The sequence below is a fragment of the Rana temporaria genome, chromosome 1, assembly GCF_905171775.1.
Source record: "Rana temporaria chromosome 1, aRanTem1.1, whole genome shotgun sequence".
In the NCBI taxonomy this organism is placed as follows: Eukaryota; Metazoa; Chordata; class Amphibia; order Anura; family Ranidae; genus Rana; species Rana temporaria.
In genome coordinates, this window is record NC_053489.1 from 249,517,089 (window position 1) to 249,542,799 (window position 25,711).

A 25,711-nucleotide genomic window follows, 5' to 3' on the forward strand; every position below is an offset into this window, starting at 1 on the left:
TAGGGCAGACAAACTTATTTTTACTCTTATAGTTAACCATATGCCAGACAAAATCGTATTTGCTATTAACCCTTTAGTCATCTATATGTAAGACAAAATAACATATTGCCTTGAATATGGATGACTAAAGATTGTCTGGAATATGGACAACTAAAGGGTAAAGTGAAAAAAAAAAATACAAAGTTGCCTGGCATATGGGTGATTAATGGGTAAAAAATCTAATGTTTGCCTTGCATATAGATGAGGGTTTATTTAAAAACAAAACACACATTTGCCTTGCATATGAATGAGCCCAGGGTGATTTTATTGATGGATCTATGTTCTGTGAGTCCTTGTCATTGGTCAGTTCTCTCCATGGATCTCTTGCTGAATATAACATGTGAGGATGGAGATGTGATGTGATCTGATCCGATGTGACATACACTTCTCCTTCCCTGTGTGTGTGTGCGATCTGCAGTCACACATCCTCGTCCATAGAACCCTCCTTAGTCAGCAGCATCCTCATTACAGGGACTCTCCCCATTGGTCACCCATAGACTTGCCTCCAATGAGGTCATCTGTGACATCAATCAGGTAGATGCACAGCAATACGTGACAAATCCCAGCCACATACCGAGGAGGACTTGCCGAGCATCATCCATTCATCCTCACACTGATCTACCATGGCACACTGCGGAGAGGAGCACAGGTAAGTACAAGGGAAGGGTGGCTGACACTAGTAACCTGATAGTAGATCATAGGAGACAGCAAGCCTATTTTCCAGTCCAGGTCATGATGATGATGTGTAACAGGTTGATTAGGATGGAGGAGACTGATATGTCATGGTGGAGGAGAGCACACAGAGGCTGCTTTGTCCTTATAGTAGTAAATGGGGAGGGGGAAGGGGGGGGGGGGTTCCTAGAACCCAGCAGGGGCAGAGAGGAGGGAGGATGGACTCATTCACACTCATCATCAATCACTTTATTATGCCTCTTCACACCTCTGGGTCTGATTTCTTCAAAGGTTCCTATCTGATGGAAGCAGGGTAGATCCTGTACAATGATGTTCCTATATGATGTAAGCAGGGTAGATCCTGTACAATAATGTTCCTATATGATGTAAGCAGGGTAGATCCTGTACAATAATGTTCCTATATGATGAGAGCAGGGTAGATCCTGTACAATAATGTTCCTATCTGATGAAAGCAGGGTAGATCCTGTACAATAATGTTCCTATATGATGTAAGCAGGGTAGATCCTGTACAATAATGTTCCTATATGATGGAAGCAGGGTAGATCCTGTACAATAATGTTCCTATATGATGAGAGCAGGGTAGATCCTGTACAATAATGTTCCTATCTGATGAAAGCAGGGTAGACCCTGTACAATAATGTTCCTATATGATGAGAGCAGGGTAGACCCTGTACAATAATGTTCCTATATGATGGAAGCAGGGTAGATCCTGTACAATAATGTTCCTATATGATGAAAGCAGGGTAGACCCTGTACAATAATGTTCCTATATGATGGAAGCAGGGTAGATCCTGTACAATAATGTTCCTATATGATGAAAGCAGGGTAGACCCTGTACAATAATGTTCCTATATGATGGAAGCAGGGTAGACCCTGTACAATGATGTTCCTATATGATGTAAGCAGGGTAGATCCTGTACAATAATGTTCCTATATGATGAGAGCAGGGTAGACCCTGTACAATAATGTTCCTATATGATGGAAGCAGGGTAGACCCTGTACAATAATGTTCCTATATGATGGAAGCAGGGTAGACCCTGTACAATAATGTTCCTATATGATGGAAGCAGGGTAGACCCTGTACAATAATGTTCCTATATGATGTAAGCAGGGTAGATCCTGTACAATAATGTTCCTATATGATGAAAGCAGGGTAGATCCTGTACAATAATGTTCCTATATGATGAAAGCAGGGTAGATCCTGTACAATGATGTTCCTATATGATGGAAGCAGGGTAGATCCTGTACAATAATGTTCCTATATGATGAGAGCAGGGTAGACCCTGTACAATAATGTTCCTATATGATGTAAGCAGGGTAGATCCTGTACAATAATGTTCCTATATGATGAAAGCAGGGTAGATCCTGTACAATAATGTTCCTATATGATGAGAGCAGGGTAGATCCTGTACAATAATGTTACTATATGATGAGAGCAGGGTAGATCCTGTACAATAATGTTCCTATATGATGAAAGCAGGGTAGATCCTGTACAATAATGTTCCTATATGATGAGAGCAGGGTAGATCCTGTACAATAATGTTCCTATATGATGGAAGCAGGGTAGACCCTGTACAATAATGTTCCTATATGATGGAAGCAGGGTAGACCCTGTACAATAATGTTCCTATATGATGGAAGCAGGGTAGACCCTGTACAATAATGTTCCTATATGATGGAAGCAGGGTAGACCCTGTACAATAATGTTCCTATATGATGAGAGCAGGGCAGACCCTGTACAATAATGTTCCTATATGATGAGAGCAGGGTAGACCCTGTACAATAATGTTCCTATATGATGGAAGCAGGGTAGACCCTGTACAATAATGTTCCTATATGATGAGAGAAGGGTAGATCCTGTACAATAATGTTCCTATATGATGTAAGCAGGGTAGATCCTGTACAATAATGTTCCTATATGATGAGAGCAGGGTAGATCCTGTACAATAATGTTCCTATATGATGAGAGCAGGGTAGACCCTGTACAATAATGTTCCTATATGATGTAAGCAGGGTAGACCCTGTACAATAATGTTCCTATATGATGAGAGCAGGGTAGACCCTGTACAATAATGTTCCTATATGATGGAAGCAGGGTAGACCCTGTACAATAATGTTCCTATATGATGGAAGCAGGGTAGACCCTGTACAATAATGTTCCTATATGATGGAAGCAGGGTAGACCCTGTACAATAATGTTCCTATATGATGGAAGCAGGGTAGACCCTGTACAATAATGTTCCTATATGATGGAAGCAGGGTAGACCCTGTACAATAATGTTCCTATATGATGAGAGCAGGGCAGACCCTGTACAATAATGTTCCTATATGATGAGAGCAGGGTAGACCCTGTACAATAATGTTCCTATATGATGGAAGCAGGGTAGACCCTGTACAATAATGTTCCTATATGATGAGAGCAGGGCAGACCCTGTACAATAATGTTCCTATATGATGAGAGCAGGGTAGACCCTGTACAATAATGTTCCTATATGATGGAAGCAGGGTAGACCCTGTACAATAATGTTCCTATATGATGGAAGCAGGGTAGACCCTGTACAATAATGTTCCTATATGATGGAAGCAGGGTAGACCCTGTACAATAATGTTCCTATATGATGGAAGCAGGGTAGACCCTGTACAATAATGTTCCTATATGATGGAAGCAGGGTAGACCCTGTACAATAATGTTCCTATATGATGAGAGAAGGGTAGATCCTGTACAATAATGTTCCTATATGATGAGAGCAGGGTAGACCCTGTACAATAATGTTCCTATATGATGAGAGCAGGGTAGACCCTGTACAATAATGTTCCTATATGATGGAAGCAGGGTAGACCCTGTACAATAATGTTCCTATATGATGAGAGAAGGGTAGATCCTGTACAATAATGTTCCTATATGATGAGAGCAGGGTAGACCCTGTACAATAATGTTCCTATATGATGAGAGCAGGGTAGACCCTGTACAATAATGTTCCTATATGATGAGAGCAGGGTAGACCCTGTACAATAATGTTCCTATATGATGGAAGCAGGGTAGACCCTGTACAATAATGTTCCTATATGATGAGAGCAGGGTAGATCCTGTACAATAATGTTCCTATATGATGAGAGCAGGGTAGACCCTGTACAATAATGTTCCTATATGATGGAAGCAGGGTAGACCCTGTACAATAATGTTCCTATATGATGGAAGCAGGGTAGATCCTGTACAATAATGTTCCTATATGATGAGAGCAGGGTAGACCCTGTACAATAATGTTCCTATATGATGAGAGAAGGGTAGATCCTGTACAATAATGTTCCTATATGATGAGAGCAGGGTAGATCCTGTACAATAATGTTCCTATATGATGGAAGCAGGGTAGATCCTGTACAATAATGTTCCTATATGATGAGAGCAGGGTAGATCCTGTACAATAATGTTCCTATATGATGAGAGCAGGGTAGACCCTGTACAATAATGTTCCTATATGATGAGAGCAGGGTAGATCCTGTACAATATACCAGAAAACCGGTTGTAGGCAGATTTCCAGATGAGCCCAGGGCCATCACTGTGTGTCATTGTAGAGGAGGAGAGGTGGGGGTATGGAGGAGGTGTGTGACCCATGCCAGAAACTGGCTGGATGACTTACATTGCTTAGAGAAGAGATCAGAAGAGAGATCACCTGATCCCTTCATGGGATTACACATGGGTGAAAGTTAGATCATAAATGTATAGGGGTTCCTTTATATCTGATAAAACTCAGATCACCTTACATAAGGCAATTATATAGGGGATCTGATTTCCCCATGGAATTAGAAATGGGTGAAAGGCATACCATGCTTACCAAAGTGGAATGTATAGGCGTCCCCATGTATCTGATTCTTGTATGCAATGAGAAACGGATAATACTTACACAAGGGAAATATATATATATAGTTCCTTTATATATGATTAGAAAGGGATGAAGCCAGATTACTTTACATAAAGGAAATATATAGGGGTTCCTTTATATATGATTAGAAATGGGTGAAACCAGATTACTTTACATAAGGGAAATATATAGGGGTTCCTTTATATCTGATTCCTTCATGGGATGAAACATGAGAAAAAGTCAGATCACCTTACATAAGGGAAATGTATAGGGGTTCTCATGTATCTGATTTCTTCATGGGGTTAGATATGCGTGTAAGTCAGATCATGCTTACGTTACATAAATGTATAGGGGTTCCTTTACATCTGATGAGAAATTAATTTAAATCAGATCACCTTACATAGGGGAATTATATAGGGGATCTGATTTCCGCATGGGATAAGAAATAATTGAAAGGCATACCATGATTACATAAGGCAATTGTATGTGTGTTCTTATGTATCAGGTTTTTATGGAATGAGAAATAGATGAAAGTCAAATAATCCTTACATAAGGGAATTATATGGGGGTTACTTTATATATGATAAGAGATGGATGAAAGTGGGATCACTGGGTTCTCCTGTATCTGATTTATTCATGAAGCTAGAAAGGGTGAAAGTCAGAGCATTCTTACATAAGTGAATTATATAGGGGTTCCCGTGTGTCTGATTAGAGAGAGGTGGAAGTCAGATCATGCTTACATAAGGGAATTATATAGGGGTTCCCTTGTATCGGATTAGAGAGAGGTGGAAGTCAGATCATGCTTACATAAGGGAATTATATAGGTTCCCTTGTGTCTGATTAGAGAGAGGTGGAAGTCTCATCATGCTTACATAAGGGAATTATATAGGGGTATCCTTGTGTCTGATTAGAGATAGGTGAAAGTCAGATCATGCTTACATAAGGGAATTATATAGGTTCCCTTGTGTCTGATTAGAGAGAGGTGGAAGTCTCATCATGCTTACATAAGGGAATTATATAGGGGTATCCTTGTGTCTGATTAGAGATAGGTGAAAGTCAGATCATGCTTGCATAAGGGAATTATTTAGGGGTTCCCTTGTATCGGATTAGAGATAGGTGGAAGCCAGATCATGCTTACATAAGGGAATTATATAGGTTCCCTTGTGTCTGATTAGAGAGAGGTGGAAGTCTCATCATGCTTACATAAGGGAATTATATAGGGGTATCCTTGTGTCTGATTAGAGATAGGTGAAAGTCAGATCATGCTTGCATAAGGGAATTATTTAGGGGTTCCCTTGTATCGGATTAGAGATAGGTGGAAGTCAGATCATGCTTACATAAGGGAATTATATAGGGGTTCCCTTGTGTCTGATTAGAGAGAGGTGGAAGTCAGATCATGCTTACATAAGGGAATTATATAGGGGTTCCCTTGTGTCTGATTAGAGAGAGGTGGAAGTCTCATCATGCTTACATAAGGGAATTATATAGGGGTATCCTTGTGTCTGATTAGAGATAGGTGAAAGTCAGATCATGCTTGCATAAGGGAATTATTTAGGGGTTCCCTTGTATCGGATTAGAGATAGGTGGAAGTCAGATCATGCTTACATAAGGGAATTATATAGGGGTTCCCTTGTGTCTGATTAGAGAGAGGTGGAAGTCAGATCATGCTTACATAAGGGAATTATATAGGGGTTCCCTTGTGTCTGATTAGAGAGAGGTGGAAGTCTCATCATGCTTACATAAGGGAATTATATAGGGGTATCCTTGTGTCTGATTAGAGATAGGTGAAAGTCAGATCATGATTTTCTGTTCCTTGTAGTCTAGAATTGTATGCTCTTCAATGACAGGGGTAAGACAACTTGTTGAAAATAATTGGTTAGGCGCTGCTGTCCAAGAAGCTGGAGCTAATTAGTATACAATATTCTTAACACTGTAATACAGTTTGTGTAGACTGTTAGGAAGATGGTTTAACAAATTGAAATACATTATTTTTTATTGTACGTACACACCTCCCAACATTTTGAGATGGACAACTACTAGCAAAAGTATGTAGGCATAGGGCACATCCCCTGCCACACACCCTTAAAGGAGAACTACCAAAAAAAAGGTCAATTAAAACAAGGGCTTTTTTTTACCAATACTATTCCTTTATATTGGCTTCTAAAGTGGTTGTAAACCCTTTACAACACTTTAACCTACAGGTAAGCCTAGATTAAGGCTTACCTGTAGGTGCTTGAAATATCTCCTAAACCTCCACGGTTTAGGTTAGGAGATATTTATAGATGTCTACGGCGCATGCACCATAGACAACGGTGCAGGCGCACTTTAGCAACGCCTATTGTGCCATTCCGAATGAAGGCTGTCCTGTGACTGGTGGCTCCCGCGTGAATGCGCATGAGTGACATCATCGCGGCTCCGGCCAATCACAGTGTCATAGCCACGATACCCAAAAGTAACAGCCGGGAGAGATGTCGGCCGACCAAGCGGTGAACGAGGACAGCTGCGGGGGCTTCGATCTGACGTGACAGATTACATAATGAGCTAGTATGAGCTAGTATGCTATGCTCAAATCAGGGACAGTCCCTTGAAATCAGGGACAGTTAGGAGCTATGTACTTATCAGGTAATTGTGTGACAAATCAACAATACTATTACACAGGTTGTATTTATTGTTGTGCCAGCATGCCAAATCATGTTAAACGTGATATGAAATACTAATTATTAATGACCGATAGCATGCGCCAAAAAAATCCAATTCAGGGCTGCTTCACACTGCTGCTCTATGATTTGGCTGTTTTTGTGTAGGTTACCTGCGTTTTCCCCTAGACTTTCTATGATGTCCGGCGTTTTTGGTGCATTTTCTGAAAGCACACCAAAGATGCAGCTTGCAGGTCTTTTGGTGCTCTTTCAGAAAGTGTGCCAAAAATTAAGGACATAATAGAAATTCTATAGGAATCCACGAGTAACCTGTGTGAAAACCTTGGGTACACCTGCGCTGCAGCCAAACTGCAGAGCAGCAATGTGAAACGGCCCGAATACCTTGTAAAATATCCACTGTTAGCACAGTAATGTAAATACTGTAGTGAGGAAGGTAGCACTGCAGGAGGAGAGAAGTGGATGTGTATGGATGCAACAAATTATTAAAATATCTAGGGAATCTCACTCCTCATTGGCTAAGACAGCAGCAAGAGCCATTGCCTGTTGCTCCTGTCAATAACAACCAATGAGGAGAGAGGGCGGGCAGAGAAACATCTCTGTGTGTGTGTGAATGGACACTTGGAAACAAGCCTGCTTCAGTGTCCCCATTGCAAGCTGCTTGCTCTGGGGACACTTGGCAGGAGGGAGGGGCCAAGAGCACGAGCGGGGGACCTGAGAAAGGGGGGTTTCAGGGCTGCTCTGTGCAAAACCATTACACAGAGCAGTAAAGTATAACATGATTGTTATAAAAAAAAAAGCTTTTAACATCACTTAAAGTGTGCATATGGAAATTGACACATTTTCCTCCGTGTCCCAATCTTTATTAATCCCCCCTTGTATGTTTATATATACAATATATTGCGCTAAACTATTACAATGTGGAGTGATTAATAAATATATGAAAAATTAGTGATTAGTAATACTTAAGGCAGCCAACACACCAATGGATAAAGGACAAAAAGTGGAAAGAAAAAATGCAGCGCCAAAAATATTAAAGTTAAATGAGTGATCCACCTGTCAAGGTGGTTCTAAAACTCTAAGTGACTTGTGGGATGGATCTCACATCCACTCCCTGATCTAGATACAAAAAGCACTGTGCCAAAAAGAGAGATCAAATATTAGCAAAGTAGCTGTGTAAATAGAAATATTGTGAATCAAAACAATGAAGTGAAGAAAAACAATCAATGCAATCAAATTAATCTTATGCTGAGAACAAATGCAGCCAAAGAGTCCAGTCCCACGTGTGCATAAGGATGGTCTTGTTACAATCGCATGTATGCATAAAGGTGCTTAATTCCCTCTGTCAGACCCATCAAATCTCCAGGCAGGTATTCCTTGGCATATAAGTAAGGTTAAAATACTCTTACCGGATGATGTTGACCCACAGCTCACCGTACGGTGGGTGGATCCCAAAGGCTTGTATGGGCCAAACGCCCTCCTTGGACACCGGCATGGATATGACTCCTTGAGTTGATGTACCAGGTGAGCTCCAGAGGTATGCTGGTAAGGATGGCCAAAGGAAATTCCAATGGGATGGTATGGGGGGAATGCTCCAAAAATCTCCAATGTCAGAAGGAGAAAAAACAGAGGAAACACCTCCTCATGGTGTAAAAACGTTTTAATTTAAAAATCACAAAAAAAATAAAAACAAAACATATTGCACTTCAAAAAGTTCAAAGCATGAAATACAAATGGGTAAATAGAAAAAAGTCCCAGCACACAACGCCACAACTCCATGCAAAAAAAACCACAACACAGAGTGACTGGGTCTAACGTGCAGTAAATGCTGAGAGTCCAATAGGCCCGACCGGTTTCGTCTCCACAGACTTCAACTGGGGCATGAAACTTGACTCAAACATTTCTGCACACTTTAAATAACCCCCATAACATCCACATGTGACCGCATCGCTCCATACATTGCCTGACCAGCGTGCGTTCCACTGCATCTCATTTCCGCTGGGAAATGCGTTCCAAATACCGGAAGTAATGTCAGGACGAGTACCCATAGGGGCCAAAAAGGTTTGCCCAATCTCCAATACCTCCTCCCATCGTTCGCCCATCCACCAACTGTTGTCAGGGGGCGGGAAGGTCTGCCTCGCTCTGCGTCCACTAGGCTATGCTTGAAGGGGGAGGACACACCAGCGTTGTACTCCGGCCCTGCCTCTCCCATCAGCAGTGACGCAGCGACGTGTTTCCAGACTAGAAGTATTTTGGATCTATCAATTAAAATGTTATACGCCTTACGGCCTCAATGTAGAATGGGATGTTAACTCATTTATCAACCAATCCTAATCTAATTTGCATACTTGATTTAGAATTTTTGCTGCTTTTTTCCTCCCTCTGGTAATTTTAATATCCCATTGGGATGGGGAAAACATGTTTAATTCTGTCTTTGGCCCAGACATCCACATGGGACCCGTTTTCACATATGATGCCATTGTTTATTTGTATATATGTTTTTTTTGTGTTTCCAAGTTATCCCATGAATATGTGTGGAACGGTGAGCTGTCTAGCTGCCTTTTCACTATATGAGGCTAATTGGTCCCTTTCTACTTTTTGGGACCTTGGAGTATGGGGGGTGTTCCATAGCAAGTTTTAACTTGTGTGTAATTTACACATTCAAGAAGTTTAACAATCCCATTGCTCCCTGAGCCCTTCAAACTGATGATTCCCGGCCTGCAATAGATGGAACGCATGACGTCATCCTGCAGTGACGTCTCGTGACGCGCACGCCGGCGGCGTCTTTTGCGTTTCATTCGTCGCCGCGTCACTGCTGATGGGAGAGGCAGGGCCGGAGTACAACGCTGGTGTGTCCTCCCCCTTCAAGCATAGCCTAGTGGACGCAGAGCGAGGCAGACCTTCCCGCCCCCTGACAACAGTTGGTGGATGGGCGAACGATGGGAGGAGGTATTGGAGATTGGGCGATCCTTTTTGGCCCCTATGGGTACTCGTCCTGACATTACTTCCGGTATTTGGAACGCATTTCCCAGCGGAAATGAGATGCAGTGGAACGCACGCTGGTCAGGCAATGTATGGAGCGATGCGGTCACATGTGGATGTTATGGGGGTTATTTAAAGTGTGCAGAAATGTTTGAGTCCAGTTTCATGCCCCAGTTGAAGTCTGTGGAGACGAAACCGGTCGGGCCTATTGGACTCTCAGCATTTACTGCACGTTAGACCCGGTCACTCTGTGTTGTGGTTTTTTTTTTCCATGGAGTTGTGGCGTTGTGTGCTGGGACTTTTTTCTATTTACCCATTTGTATTTCATGCTTTGAACTTTTTGAAGTGCAATATGTTTTGTTTTTAATTTTTTGTGATTTTTAAATTAAAACGTTTTTACACCATGAGGAGGAGTTTCCTCTGTTTTTTCTCCTTCTGACATTGGAGATTTTTGGAGCATTCCCCCCCATACCATCCCATTGGAATTTCCTTTGGCCATCCTTACCAGCATACCTCTGGAGCTCACCTGGTACATCAACTCAAGGAGTCATATCCACGCCGGTGTCCAAGGAGGGCGTTTGGCCCATCAGGCCTTTGGGATCCACCCACCGTACGGTGAGCTGTGGGTCAACATCATCCGGTAAGAGTATTTTAACCTTACTTATATGCCAAGGAATACCTGCCTGGAGATTTGATGGGTCTGACAGAGGGAATTAAGCACCTTTATGCATACATGCGATTGTAACAAGACCATCTTTATGCACACATGGGACTGGACTCTTTGGCTGCATTTGTTCTCCGCATAAGATTCATTCGATTGCATTGATTTTTTTTCTTCACTTCATTGTTTTGATTCACAATATTTCTATTTACACAGCTACTTTGCTAATATTTGATCTCTCTTTTTGGCACAGTGCTTTTTGTATCTAGATCAGGGAGTGGATGTGAGATCCATCCCACAAGTCACTTAGAGTTTTAGAACCACCTTGACAGGTGGATCACTCATTTAACTTTAATATTTTTGGCGCTGCATTTTTTCTTTCCACTTGTATGTTTATAGTCTTGTAAAATGTGGTATCAGAATTGCCAGTTGTCCAGAAATGTTCATCATGCACAGTACTATGGGATTTGGTGCAGCATGTTTTTTAAAAGTAGTGCATGCACTATTTTTTTTCTGCATACCAGTGCGATTTCAGCACATTCAAATAAATAGGCTGGAAAATCGTACAGCATGGGGTCGGTTCACACCGGGATTGCAAAAGAAAGCATGCAACATTGCTGTATGGCTCCTACCTGTCCCCATGTGGTGTGATTTTACAGCACATTCATTTGAATGGGCTGAAATCGCACCAAAATGTGAACAAAGTAGCGCATGCACTACTTTTAACAAACGTGCCGCACCAAATCGCATGGTGCAGTTGGTGCAAACATGCTATATGTGCATTAGGGCTGCCATTAACATTGCATTGGCACCCACAGCAAAGGCAATGTGTTTGAGTATGATGTGGGAAATGCGCACAGAACACGCCGTTGCCACAATGCGTTCTGATGTGGGATGACCCTAAAGGTTGTCTGATATCATTATCTATTGGCAGACTTTATGGATAAGAAACAAAATAGAAGATTTGTGACATTCCTAACAATATTACTACTGTTCTGCCTTATAAAGATAACAGCTGTACGTGAGCAGTTAAATCTTATAGAAGGAAATCATTTTTCTAGACAAATTTCCCAATGGTATTACTGAAATCCTGTTAGGAAACTGAGCTACTGACATATGTTCTAAAAAGATTTTGTAATCTGCATGCACACAAATGACGCAGAAGATGTGGACATATTACTTTTACAATTTCACAAAGTCATGTGACCCTAGAATTTCAATATACTCGTTGCAGCAGTTGTGTGCAAATATCTACAATTTCTCATCAAGAGGATTAGGTAAACCAGTATATTTGCATCAAAATATGCAAATGAGGCAATTACCAGCCATTAGCTTCTCTTTATTCTCTCATCAGCTTCTCTTTTTTTGTGCTAGCTGGAGAAGTGTGAAATGTAAAAAAAAAATGCAGCATCTGTCACTAGCTGCCTCTACACCAAGAACTGAGTGATCAAAAACTGCTGATTGCTCAGATCTCGGGTACGCTCTAAACACAGAGCAATGATTTTCACTTCAGTCACCGTCTTTCTGCTCTGGACCTCCAGCGCTCACTGGAGTGCCAGGCCGTGGAGGGAGTTGAAGCAGCTGGCTCAGTCTCCCAGCGGCACACTGTGAGACTGAGCCAGTTGCCGATCAAGCATGTGGGCAGATCCCGACGTTATTATCGGGATCCCTGCAGAGCCTGGACTGGCTTTATGACATGAGATGACAGCGGACTTTAGCCCACTGTCAGCTGAATCTGAGTCACAGAAGTACAGAACGAAGTGTACTCCTGTGACCCACAAGAGAAGTAGGGCTTAAAATCTTTGGACCTACTTCTCCTTTAAAGTACATTGAACTGGGACCACATTCAAACTGTTAGTTTTTAGTAAATATTGTAAAAGTTCTTCAGTAGTGAAGAACTTGACAGTAGCAATGGTGCTCCTGTTGCCTATTGAATCCTCCAGATCAGCTCATTTTAAACTACATCTACTGTGCTACAATGGCTGGGTGCGATTCTGAGGCTGAAAAGATAGTGGACAAATGTATTGTCTTGTAAACCCAGTCCTGGCAGTTAGGTGGTCATTTCAGACCCTGCAAATATTTTTTTTTAAATGAAAATTTGATATTTATGCAGCTAATGAAATGCGACTTTTAACTGGATAGATAAAGCATGCCTCCCATCTTTTCGAGATGGGAATGAGGGACACCTATTAGCAAAAGTATGTAGGCATCGGACACACCCCCTGCCACGCCCCCTTAAAGAAGAATTATACAAAAACTAAATGATTAGTTAAACCCACAAGTGCTTTTTTTTTTTTTTACCACTAATATACCTTTATACTGGCTTTTGAAATTTACAAATGCAGCAATTTAGCACTTGGGAAACACTTTTTTGAAGATAAATTTGCATTTTATATACAACTATATAGATCAGACCAAAATGAGGGACAAATAAGGAGGAGAAAGGGGAAAGAAGATTTTGTACATAATTGGGGACAATACTTCAAAATCAGGGATAGGGATTGGGAGCTATGTAAAGCACCACATGATGGTAAATCTCAATGGTTGCTTTTAGTTGCTGCATCATACTGCCCCTTGTGCTGCCTTGTAATGTGTAAAAGTACAACTAAAACTGAAAGGGATTAGCACACCTGTTGAAAGAAAGTCCCTAAATGTGGGTTATCACCAAAAAAGGAATAGAGGTGAAATCTTTCAATGGGTGACATCAGTTCTGGTGATCCTGGTGGCTATCATGTATTCCCTCACTTTAGAGTGATCTCCTTTCACTTCCTGTTTGGCTATGTAACAGGAAGTAAAGAGAAATCTACCCAATGGGACACAAATGAGCGGAAAAAAAACTGACAGGGGTTATAACCCTCCATTACGCTATCTTACTCAAGCCTTCTAAAGATTCAATATCTGTTTGGGTGGTGTACATATTTTTTAGGCAATACACAAGTGAAACATTTTAAAATACACTTCTGTGTCCTTCTGCAGCTTTAGATTGGCCTTGGGATGAGCACAGTTTATCTGAACTGTGTGAGAAGCTAAACATATACAAATGCCAGTGAACATGTTTGATCAGGGTAGATTTAGTACTGAGTAGGCTTCAGCCGATCAAAGACAACCAACTAGGAGGCTGGGCTAGTAGTGTATAAGTTGTTTAAACAATCTTTATGTTTGGATTGCTCATGCCTGCATGTAAAAGCATTTAGAAAAAAGAGTGAGAAACCCTATATATATAAATATATACATAGATATATCTCTATCTATCTATCTATCTATCTATCTATCTATCTATCTATCTATCTATCTATCTATCTATCTATCTATCTATCTATATATATATATATGTTGGCAGAGACCCTATAGAATAAAATGACAATCGTTGCAAACATCCCTTGTAATAGAAATATGGGATGACAGGTCCTTTTTGCGGAGAGATCTGGGGTCTATAAGACCCCATATCTATCTTTTACCTTTGAAAGCAAAAGATCACAAAAAAAACAAATTGATCTTTTGCTTTAAAAAAAAAAATTGTTTACTTCCGCTGTATACCGGAAGTGATGTCATGACGTCACTCCGGTCCTCCTAAATCATAGAGATGATCTGGTCTCTTTTCACCTCTATGGTCAGCCGTGCAAATCATCGGTTCATTTCTCGGGCTCGTCAGTGAAAACAGTAAGCCTGAGAAATACTTCTGAAATTGATCTAGCGACTGATTTGAAAATCATGAGAAAAAGATACAGGGGTTATGGTTAATAACTTCCGTTGTATCCCCTGTAAACCACTTGCAAGCTGCAACGCATATTTACGTATTGCGGTTCGCAAGTGGTTAGACTATAAGGTCAAAAGATTTATAGACAAAATTATGGACAATAAAACAATATTGCCCCCCCCCCCCCTTTCCCCTATCCTTTGCAGCTAAAAAAGCCACCACTCTGCTGAAAGGGCTTTCCACAAGATTAACAGTCTTCCTTGTGGGAATTTGGGCCTGTTAAAGACGTAAAGTCAGAAGGTTTTTTATCTTAATGCATTCTATGTATTAAGATAAAAAGCTTTCTGTGTGCAGCAGCCCCCCTCTTACTTACCTGAGCCCCATCTCTATCCAGCGATGTCCACGAGTGTCTCGGCCCTCCTGATTGACTGAGACACAGCAGTGGCTCCATTGGCTCTCACTGCTGTCAATCAAAGTTAGTCAGGAGAGAGCATGGCTGGACTGGGACAAAAATTTGGCCCTGGACTTCATCCAGACCGGCCCACTTTAATTCAATAAAATCACGCCCACCAAAAGGCCCCTACATCCATGATTGTATCTCATGAGAGGGTGAGAGAGGTAAATGAGAGAGAGAGAGAGAGAGAGAGGGGGGGGGGGGTGAGTGTAAGAAAAACAGAGTGAGTGTAAAAGAGAGGGGGTGAGTGTAGGACCCCTTTTTACACTGAGGCGTTTTTTAGGCGCTTTTGGGCTAAAAATAGCGCCTGCAAAGCGACTGAAAAACGCTTCTGCTGCAGTCCCAGTGTGAAAGCCTGAATGCTTTCACACTGGGGCGCTGCCAGGGCATTAAAAAAAGTCCTTCAAGCAGCATCTCTGTTTTAAAAAACGGCCCACTGAGCCATCGGCCCACCGGGAAACTCCCTGTAGTCCCTATGGCCAGTCCATCCCTGGGAGAGAGAAAGGGCCGGGGCCACAGCTCCATGTCTGAATGGACACAGGGAGCTGTGACTCGGTCGGGTGCCCCCATAGCAAGCTGCAGGGGGCAGGGGAGGGGCTAAGAGCACAGAAAGGGGACCAGAGAAGAGGAGAATCCAGGCTTCTCTGTGCAAAGCCACTACACAAAAGAAGGAGTGTATACACCACTCCTAAAGCGCCCCTAAGATGCTGCTTGCAGAACTTTTTCTAACGTCCTGCCAGCGCAGCGCCCTAGTGTGAAAGCACTCCATATATCCAATACTGATCTGTCATGTATGGTAGTGTGGTTGTTCCTAGAGCTTTGTCAGTGTTCCACCAATATACTATAACTTAAGACCCCTTTCACACTGGATGCGTTTTTCTGGTGCTTTAGCCCTAAAAATAGTGCCTGTAAAGCGCCTGAAAAATGGCACAAAAACACATTAGTGCTTCCCCCATCACACATACGCGATTGTTCCCATCCCCACAATCCTCACCTGTCCGTCTGTGCTGGTGCTCCATAGACATTATGGGCCAGATCCACGCAGAACGGCGTATTTTTAAGCAGGCGTAGTGTATCGTAGTTACGCTACGCCACCGCTACTTTGACAGGCAAGTGCAGTATTCTCAAAGCAAAGTTGCGGCGGCGTAACGTAAATAGGCCAGCGTAAGCCCGCCTAATTCAAATATGGAACATGTGGGCGTGTTTTATGTCAATGTATTGTGACCCCACGTAAATAACGCTTTTTACGAACAGCGCATGCGCCGTCCGTGAAAGTATCCCAGTGCGCATGCTCCAAATTAACCCGCAAAAAGCCAATGCTTTCGACGTGAATGTAAATGACGCACAGCCCTATTCGCGAACGACTTACGCAAACGACATAATCGACGGAAAATTTGATGCTGTCCCGACGTCCATAACTTAACATTGGCTACGCCTCATATAGCAGGGGTAACTTTAGGCTGGAAAAAGCCTAACGTAAATGGCGTATCTGTACTGCGACGGCCGTGCGTACGTTCGTGAATTGGCGTATCTAGCTTATTTACATATTCTAGGCCTAAACCAGCATACACGCTCCTAGCGGCCAGCGTAAATATGCAGTTAAGATACGACGGCGTAGGTGACTTACGCTGGTCGTATCTTAGCAAAATTCTGCCGTATCTTGTTTTCTGAATACAGAAAAAAGATACACCGGAGCATCCTAGAAGTTACGCGGCGTATCAATAGATACGCCAGCGTAACTTCTTTGTGGATCTGGCCCTAAATTGTTTGCCAATCTGGCCAAAAATGGCAGGATCAGGAGCACATAGACACGAAACTGAAGATGGTAATGAATGGTTTTCTAATACCAAGTGGTTTGCAATTGTTGAAAAATGTAACACTATGGGGTAGATTTACTGATAGGCTGTTTGCTTTGCAAGTGGGTTTTTCCCTTAGGTTATCAAATGTGCTGCAAAATGATCTTTGCAAAGAATACATAATCATGTGCAAAGGGGAGAAAAAGGAATCAGCAGATATTTACCTAATTCACGCTTTACCAACCAGCATTCGGTTGGAGGAAAACCACCTAGCCTTCAGAAGACAGATCAAAACTCTGCTCTTTTGATGTTCTAGACAGACAGGAACAACTAGCGCCAGAGGCGATTCAGTTCGTATGCGCCGCGCTATATACGTTTTCATTTATTCATTCATATAAAATGTTACAACTCAGTGGAATAGGCCACGCTTCTTTTATAAAAATGTATAGCAAAAGCAACAATCAGAAAAAATTCACGATTCTAGGATCCAAATTGAAACTTAGAAGGGAAAACAGAAAATTCCTTGTAGACAAGACTTTAATAGAATCATATTCTTCAGGTTTGGGAAAGGGAACACTATAAGGCCCCTTTCAGACGGACGGCAGTTTTGCCGCAATTAAAAGCATGTACATTTTCAGTGAAATTCAAGGCTCTGGGCACTGCGATTAGCTGCATTTGTACATTGCGATTACGTGCGATTACGTGCGGTTACATGCGGCCGCGTTTAGCTGCGGTAGTCATTTCCATAGCAACCCTTATTATTTTTTTTGATTAAGATGTGCTTCCTGTTCTTTTTTTTTTTCTCACGCTGCTATCCGCAGTTGACACAAAAGACTGCGATTACCTTCGGTTAAGTGCATATAGCTGCGCTAAATCGCACCTGGACGCATTCAATTCTATTTTTTCTATTCGCACCATCGCAGCTAAACGTTGTGTGTGAATGGGGCCATAGGAAAGCATTGTGTACATTTAGCTGCGGTAGAAAACTAGAAAATCTGCAGCTAAAAGCATCATTCTATCCGTCCGTGTGAAAGGCCCCTTACAGAAAGGATACAACTAAAGAGAATGCCAAGCAGGAAGCTTCCCAGCACAGTAACTGTACAGGAGACAGAGGGATCATTTGTTTAGAGAAGCGATAGATTTCATGGCTTTGTGTTACCAAGAGCGTGTGTTCTTGTGGTTTTTCAACTACCGACTCGTGATTGGCTTTCCACAGTGGGTGTGAGAAATCGCCTGCTCTGATAGGCGGAGAGCATCCCTCCTTCTTCCAGCATTAAACATTGAAAAGCAGTGCATTTTGTGCTGCCGTCACTTAACTCTTTAATGAAACCTGAACACACCCAACACGTTCTTTCCATTACGGCTCATACCACCTTCTATCTAGGCCATGAACTTTGCTAAGCACTGTGCTCTGATAGCAAAACGCCTATGGCCTTCACTGTTAGAAAACATAAACCAATGCAAAGGTGATCGTAGTTCATGTTGCATTATATATTGTTTTTTATCAAGGATAATGTGTGTACTAAGTGCAGAAAGAATAATGAGTAACGCTATAGACTTGTTTTTGTATCATCGGCAATCTAAATGTAACAAAAATATAAACACTTCTGTTAACAACCTTGTACTGTAGTTGTTGATACAAAGTAAATATGTTTGTGATGTTTCATCTAGCATAAGTATAAATACTTGTGTTGTGAATTTAATATGGCAACAAATAGTGTATTAGAAAAACAAACAACTAAGGGCTCTTTCACACGGAGCGGACCGTTTCTGGGTCCCCTCCGTGTGTCCGCCAAAGCTCAGCGGGGATCCCCGCTGAGCTGTCGGCGGATAGGGCGGTCCCCGCACACAATGCAGAGACCGCCCTGTCTCTGCTCCGCTCTCCCCTCTGGGGGATCGGATGCAGACGGACCGTCTGTCCGTCTGCATCCGATCCGTTCCGCCGAACGGAAGAAAAATAGGGTTTCTTCCGTTCGCAAAAGCGGATCCCGACGGAGGCGGACGCTAGCGGAGGCTCCATCCGCTAACGGACGCGATCCCATAGGGATTCATTACAAGTCCGTTAACGGACTTGTAATGAACGGACGAAAGGTCCGCTAGAGTGAAAGGACCCTAAGGCTCCATTCACACCTAGGCGTTTTAACGCCTGAAGCCCGACGCTATTGCAGCCTAAAATACCGTGGATGGGTGATTTAACATTGTTCTCTATGGAGATGGTTCACATCACATACAAGTAGTAAAAAGTAAAAAGTTGGGGGTGATGGCACTGCCTATACCTTACCCCTAAATCACAAGAGGGCCCCACCTAGGGGATCCAGTAAGAGTGAGCTACTGGTAGAAATTAATATATATATATATTCATTTCTACCAGTAGCTCACTCTTACTGGATCCCCATAGGTGGGGCCCTCTTGTGATTTAGGGGTAAGGTATAGGCAGTGCCATCACCCCCAACTTTTTACTTAGTATACACTGCTAACTAACTAATGTTCCATGAAATGCATTGGCACCTTGGCAGATTCTCTTAAACATGCATCCACATAGGTATGATATATAGAGCAGGACATAATCCCGCTATATACTGTATTTGCTGAAGCATCGGTCACATGTTCTCATCTGAAGAGGAGGTAAAGCGTTGACCTGTAAGCCCTGCCAGATGATCGTTCACCCAAATTTCCATGAAAGAAACCACATGACCCATGCCTCACTATTAGTCACATGCTTGGCATCAGAGAGGGGAAGAATTCAAAGAATTTCAGAACAAATGCAATTATTTCCAATCTTTCAACATTTTTATGATCATTCAGGGAGAAAATTGTATATATAAAACAAAACGTATATGAATAGTACAGGTCTGATCATGAAATGGATGGTGCTCTGAATTGTGCTTTAAAGTGGAGTTCCACCCATTGTTTTATGTTTGTCTGTGCTGCATGCCCTAATCTCATAGTGTTCAGAATGGACAATTTTTATTTAATTTGTTGCTTGTAAATACCTTTATTTTGTAATCCTTTATTACTTCCTCCTCCTTATTAGCCTAGTCTATTTGCAAGGGTTTCTGGGATAGGCATCATGTTTCCCAGTAGTCCTTGCAAACCTGACTGAAACCTATTACATTGCTTGTGCACTGAGCATGTGCGAGATATGCAAAGCTGAAATCCAGGAAGTCATACAGTCTGGCTTCATGATGCCCACACTTAAGATGGCCACGGTCTATTTCTAGATTATAAACTATCTAAATGCTGTAACAACCTAACAAAACAGATCTTAGTTTACAGACTAACTTTACTAGAATACATTAAAGCGGGAGTTCACCCATTTATGAAATTTTTTTTTTCTCCCATAAGGTTCCTGCTCGTTCGGTCTAGGGGAATCGGCTATTTGTATTAAAATATGATCCGTACTTACCCGTTTTCGAGCTGCATCTTCTTCCGTCGCTTCCGGGTATGGGTCTTCGGGAGCGGGCGTTCCTTCTTGATTGACAGCCTTCCGAGAGGCTTCCGACGGTCGCATCCATCGCGTCACTCGTAGCCGAAAGAAGCCGAACGTCGGTGCGCAGGCGCAGTATAGAGCCGCACCGACGTTCGGCTTCTTTCGGCTACGAGTGACGCGATGGATGCGACCGTCGGAAGCCTCTCGGAAGACTGTCAATCAAGAAGGAACGCCCATTCCCGAAGCCCATACCCGGAAGCGACGGAGAGGATGCATCTCGTAAACGGGTAAGTACTGCACATATTTTAAAATAAATAGCCGATTCCCCTAGTAAAAACGAGCAGGAATCTAAGGGGGAAAAGTGCCCTCTAAGGGTGAACCCCCGCTTTAAGCTTGTGTATTACAGGGGTATTTATATTTAAAAAGTGAAATTGTGGGTGGAACTCCCCTTTAAGACAATAAGGAAGAGTCCAGTCAAAACTGATATTTCCAGTTTAAATAAATGTCAAAAGCATGCTATAGCTACTAGCTTCTTGGGTGGATATCTGTATTAAGGTGTTCAACTCACTCTTTTCGTTTGTTTTTTTATGTATATTACATTACTGTTGCAAAAAGAGCAGTAAGTTCCCAAGGACAGGAAATAAGATTTGGGTATTTCAACAGAGGAGCTCATGATGAAAGCTATGGGAAGGCGGTGAGTAATTTAAAGCAGAATTTATTGCATCCGAGAGTCCCCAGGGCTCTTAACATTATGTGAATATATGCTTACCTGTAGCATATGTGAGCAAGTAGCATTACCATGCTTTTAGGGGGAGGGGAAGGTTGAACTGTGCACAATTGCACATCGAGGATATTTGCAGTTTTGCGGTTGGATTTATAGACAGGGCATTTATCTGAGATCCTAGGACTGGAGTTCCCTTTAAAGAACTACTATATGATATAAAGGATTTACTATATGATTTACTGGAACCCTGTCATCACTCTTCTTCTCTTTAAGATATAGGTGACCGTGTCACTAAACATGGAGGGTACTGGACATGCATCATGAAATACAACAAGTGTTATGCCGCGTACACACGGTCGGAATTTACGTCAAGAAATGTTTGATGTGAGCTTTTGGTTGGATATTCCCGTGTGTAGGCTCCATCGGACATTTGTCGGAATTTTCGTCGACAAATGTTTGAGAGCTGGTTCTCAATTTTTCGGAAATTCCGATCGTGTGTAAGCCAATTCCAACGCACAAAAATCCACGCATGCTCGTAATCAAGCAGAAGAGCCGCACTGCCTATTGAACTTCATTTTTCTCGGCTCGTCGTAGTGTTGTACGTCACCGCGTTCTTGACGTTCAGAATTTCAGACAACATTTGTGTGATTGTGTGTATGCAAGACAAGTTTGAGCCAACATTCCGTCGGAAAAAATCCACGGTTTTGTTGTCGGAATGTCCGATCGTGTGTACGCGGCATTAGTCTATTGAATATAGACACCAACCTCTACTACAGAGAGTAACTATCCATGTGATGGATGTATTCATACCTAGCACTATGCACAACCAATACAATATCAGGTTTGGTTTGATCAGAGCTCCTACTTACCTGTAACCCACTCTAGGGAGCCCATTACCCAGCCCTCTTCAGCCTTTATCCCAAACTGTACATGTCCTACAGACCAACCATGCAATTATCATTAAAGCAATTATGTACTTTGTCCATTCAGGGAAAAGCAACCGGTTGCTACACCTCATTCCTTCTAGTAGAATTCTCACCATTCCTTGACTCCCCCACTACTCTATTCAGCTGCTGGAAGCAGGATATACCCAATAATTACAAAATTGCAAGCAAGGAGGAGTATATGAGTCACACTATGTAACGTTGCTGGGCCAAGCAGTGCTGTCATATGCAGGGTCCATAGCCTTGGGTATGCCAAATCTGGCATGCTGTGAGATTTTATCTGGCCATCTGATGTAAGAGGGCCCTCTGATGGGGGCCCTGATATAAGGGGGGACCAGGGGCGGACTGACAACTCATGGGGCCCCCGGGCAATAGAAGACTAGGGGGATCCTGGCCTTACAGATGGCCACCACGCCAGGAGGCAGTGCAGAGGCGGGGCAGCTAAAATCTCGGGATTTTCACATCAGAAGCATGTTGGTTTCAGACATATCAGGGACAGATGTAAAAAAAAACATAGATTTTTACATACTGTCCCTGGTTTTACTGAGCCTGGCAACCCTGATGGGGCCTCCTAGTGACATGGGGCCCTCGGGCAGTGCCCGAGTGACTCAATGGTCAGTCCGCCCCTGGGGGGGACTATAATAAGAACTCTGATGTAGGGGTACTTTGATGTGGACTTTTATGTAAGGGAGACTCTAAAGAGGACCCGGATGTAAGGGGGGACTCAGATGGGAATGCTGATTTAAGCAAGAACTTTAATGGAAGGGGGGAGGATCCTGATGTAAGAGGGGGCTCTGATGTAAAGGGGGACTCTGATAGGGATCCAAGTGTAAGGAGGAATTCTGATGGGGGCCTTGATGTGAGGCGGTACCAACTGTATGGCTGAATTTGCACTGCACAGACATGGCTTGTGATGTGCACAGGCATGCGGTGCGAATCACATGCAATGTCTGGCATCGCACCAGTGTGAACCCAGCCTAAATCATAGTTTGTTAAAGAAAAACTACAGGTAAAAGGTATTCATGCAAATTTGATTCATTCGTCTATCAACATTTGTTTTTGTCCAACAAATTAGGATATAATATATACGATGTGGCCCTTATCCTGAAAGGTTTGGAGACCCTTGGCATAGATCAGTGGTCTCTAAACTGCGGACCAGGGCCAGATGTGGCCCTTTGCTTGCTTTTATCAGGCCCTTGGGGCACTATTTCATCTACTAATATCGACAATGGGACATAATCCACCCCCCCCCCCACTGAGACCAGTGGAAAGGCACAATTATTTCCAGTTACACCAATAATGGGGCACAATTCCTGCCAATTACACCAATGATGGGGCACAATTCCTCCCAAGTGCACCAACGATGGGGCACAATTCCTCCCAATTACACCAACGATGGGGCACAATTCCTCCCAATTACACCAAAGATGGGGCACAATTACTTCCAATTACACCAAAGATGGGGCACAATTCCTGCCAATTACACCAATGATGGGGCACAATTCCTCCCAAGTACACCAATGATGGGACACAATTCCTCCCAATTACACCAATGATGGGGCACAATTCCTCCCAAGTACACCAATGATGGGGCACAATTCCTCCCGATTACACCAACGATGGGGCACAATTCCTCCCAATTACACCAAATATGGGGCACAATTACTTCCAATTACACCAAAGATGGGACACAATTCCTCCCAATTACACCAATCTTGGGGCACAATTCCTCCCAAGTACACCAATGATGGGACACAATTCCTCCCAATTACACCAACGATGGGGCACAATTCCTCCAAATTACACCAAAGATGGGGCACAATTACTTCCAATTACACCAAAGATGGGGCACAATTCCTCCCAATTACACCAAAGATGGGGCACAATTCCTCCCAATTACACTAAAGATGGGACACAATTCCTCCCAATTACACCAAAGATGGGGCACAATTCCTCCCAATTACACTAAAGATGGGGCACAATTCCTTCCAATTACACCAAAGATGGGGAACAATTCCTCCCAATTAGTCCAACAATTGGGCAAAATTACAACAATGATGGGGCTCAATTCCTCCCACTGACACCAACGATGGGGCACAACTTCTTCCACCGACACCAACAAAGTTGCACAATTCCTCCTAATAAAACCATCAATTGGGCCCAATGACACCAACAATGGGACACCCCCCCCCCCTTGCCCTATGGAGCGGACGCCCATACCCCCTGGCATAGATGATTGAAAGACAGATACATATGTATCTGCGTAGGTCAATATTAAAGAGAACCGGTTGCACTGTGCTGGATGGGCAAAGCACAGGCTGACTTGGATGCTTTTAGCATCAGTTGCTGACATCAGTTCAAGCTGGCATGATATTGATAAATGTGAAGGATCACCACCACTATGCCACGTGGAAAAAGGTTTGAATTACCAGGTAACTCACCATGACACTTATCTAAGGATTAACATATCAGGCAGGCAGCTAGCATTTTCAGAAAGTAGGCAATAACACTCACCATATTTTATTTGTAAGAAAACTGAAGCAGCTGTGCATGGCAACCAATCAGCTTCAAGCTTTCATTTACAAAGCTTAACCAAACACGGTGAAGCTAGAAGCTGATTGGTTACTGTGTAGTTTTATTACATCGCCCCTCTCATAGGAAAGAATATAAAAGTTTATAGTGATTTCAGTACATGGCTGAGCCCCGCCCCCTGTCTAGTTCCCTAGGGTCCTGGAAGCTCACAATGAACACAGAAAAGCCTTGTAGTGTCCCTGGAAACCAGAGGCCACGTCTTCCATGCTATTGTGATGTTATCCAATGTAATATAGTGGGAAGAATGGCGCAATATCACGCTTCCGGGTACACATTGTTTTGTATTATTATGACAGATACTGTGTTGTCACAAGGCGGCAAACACGATGTGTCACGTCCCACCAACAGTCATTTCTAGAATCAGGCGACTGACTCCCCCACATCCTGCCCCCCCACATCCGTGACGTTTTCTGTCTGGAATGTCCCGGGTATCATCAAAAAGATCAGCTGCCAATCAGAATGGGGGAGTGTGCAGAGCGGCCAATCAAAAGTGAAAACTATCCTGCGTCTGTTCTATGAGGGGCGGAGCTGCAGTTTGTATACGGGCAGTGACAACGCATGTACTATATATACACAGGCGTCTATAGGGTCCCGCTATAGTTATTGGCGGAATCACGTGTACAGATGTCTCCACCAGCACCAGGGACGGTAAACCACGAATCCAGAAGGATAGAAGACTACGAGTCTCGTACTGGGTGAGTGAGACATTACTTATAGCACTGATTATATCCTGTATACACGGGGAGGGTGGCACATGTGAGCTCTGCCCATATTTATACCCAAGAGGCACACGTTATTCACATAAGATTCACCTGAAAATGTGTAAGTCTTGGTTAAGAGTTGTGTGAATTGTAGGTGACCCTCCCAGGGGCTCATACACTTTGACACATGTGATATTTTGCAGATAGGACTTTTTTTTGTACATGTTTGGCATTTTGTACATGTTTGGCATTTTGTACATGTTTGGCATTTTGTACATGTTTGGCATTTGGGATTTTGAATAAGTATTGCTAAAAATCAGTTCTATCCCAATATAACTGCTGCCATTGTGTATAGACCAACTGGGAAAGGGACAAAGAGGTGTGTTATGGGGAAACCGACAAAGAGGTGTGTTATGGGGAAAGGGACAAGGAGGTGTGTTATGGGGAAACCGACAAAGAGGTGTGTTATGGGGAAAGGGACAAG

The 25,711-nt window shown here is 42.8% G+C and overlaps 1 protein-coding gene across 2 annotated transcripts in view; it reads left to right on the forward strand.

Moving 5' to 3' along the window:
• The first annotated feature begins 581 nt into the window (after window positions 1–581).
• LOC120940516 (purine nucleoside phosphorylase-like) overlaps window positions 582–25,711 on the forward strand; it is a 48,848-nt gene continuing 23,718 nt past the window's right edge. Inside the window, exon 1 of one of the 2 annotated variants that reach the window (XM_040353438.1) lies at window positions 582–688. In XM_040353438.1, coding sequence (XP_040209372.1) covers window positions 663–688 — 26 coding nt within the window. In that variant the 5' untranslated portion in view covers window positions 582–662. Of the gene's footprint in view, window positions 689–25,059; window positions 25,222–25,711 lie in introns of those variants that run through there. The other variant, XM_040353436.1, reaches the window with a different exon arrangement.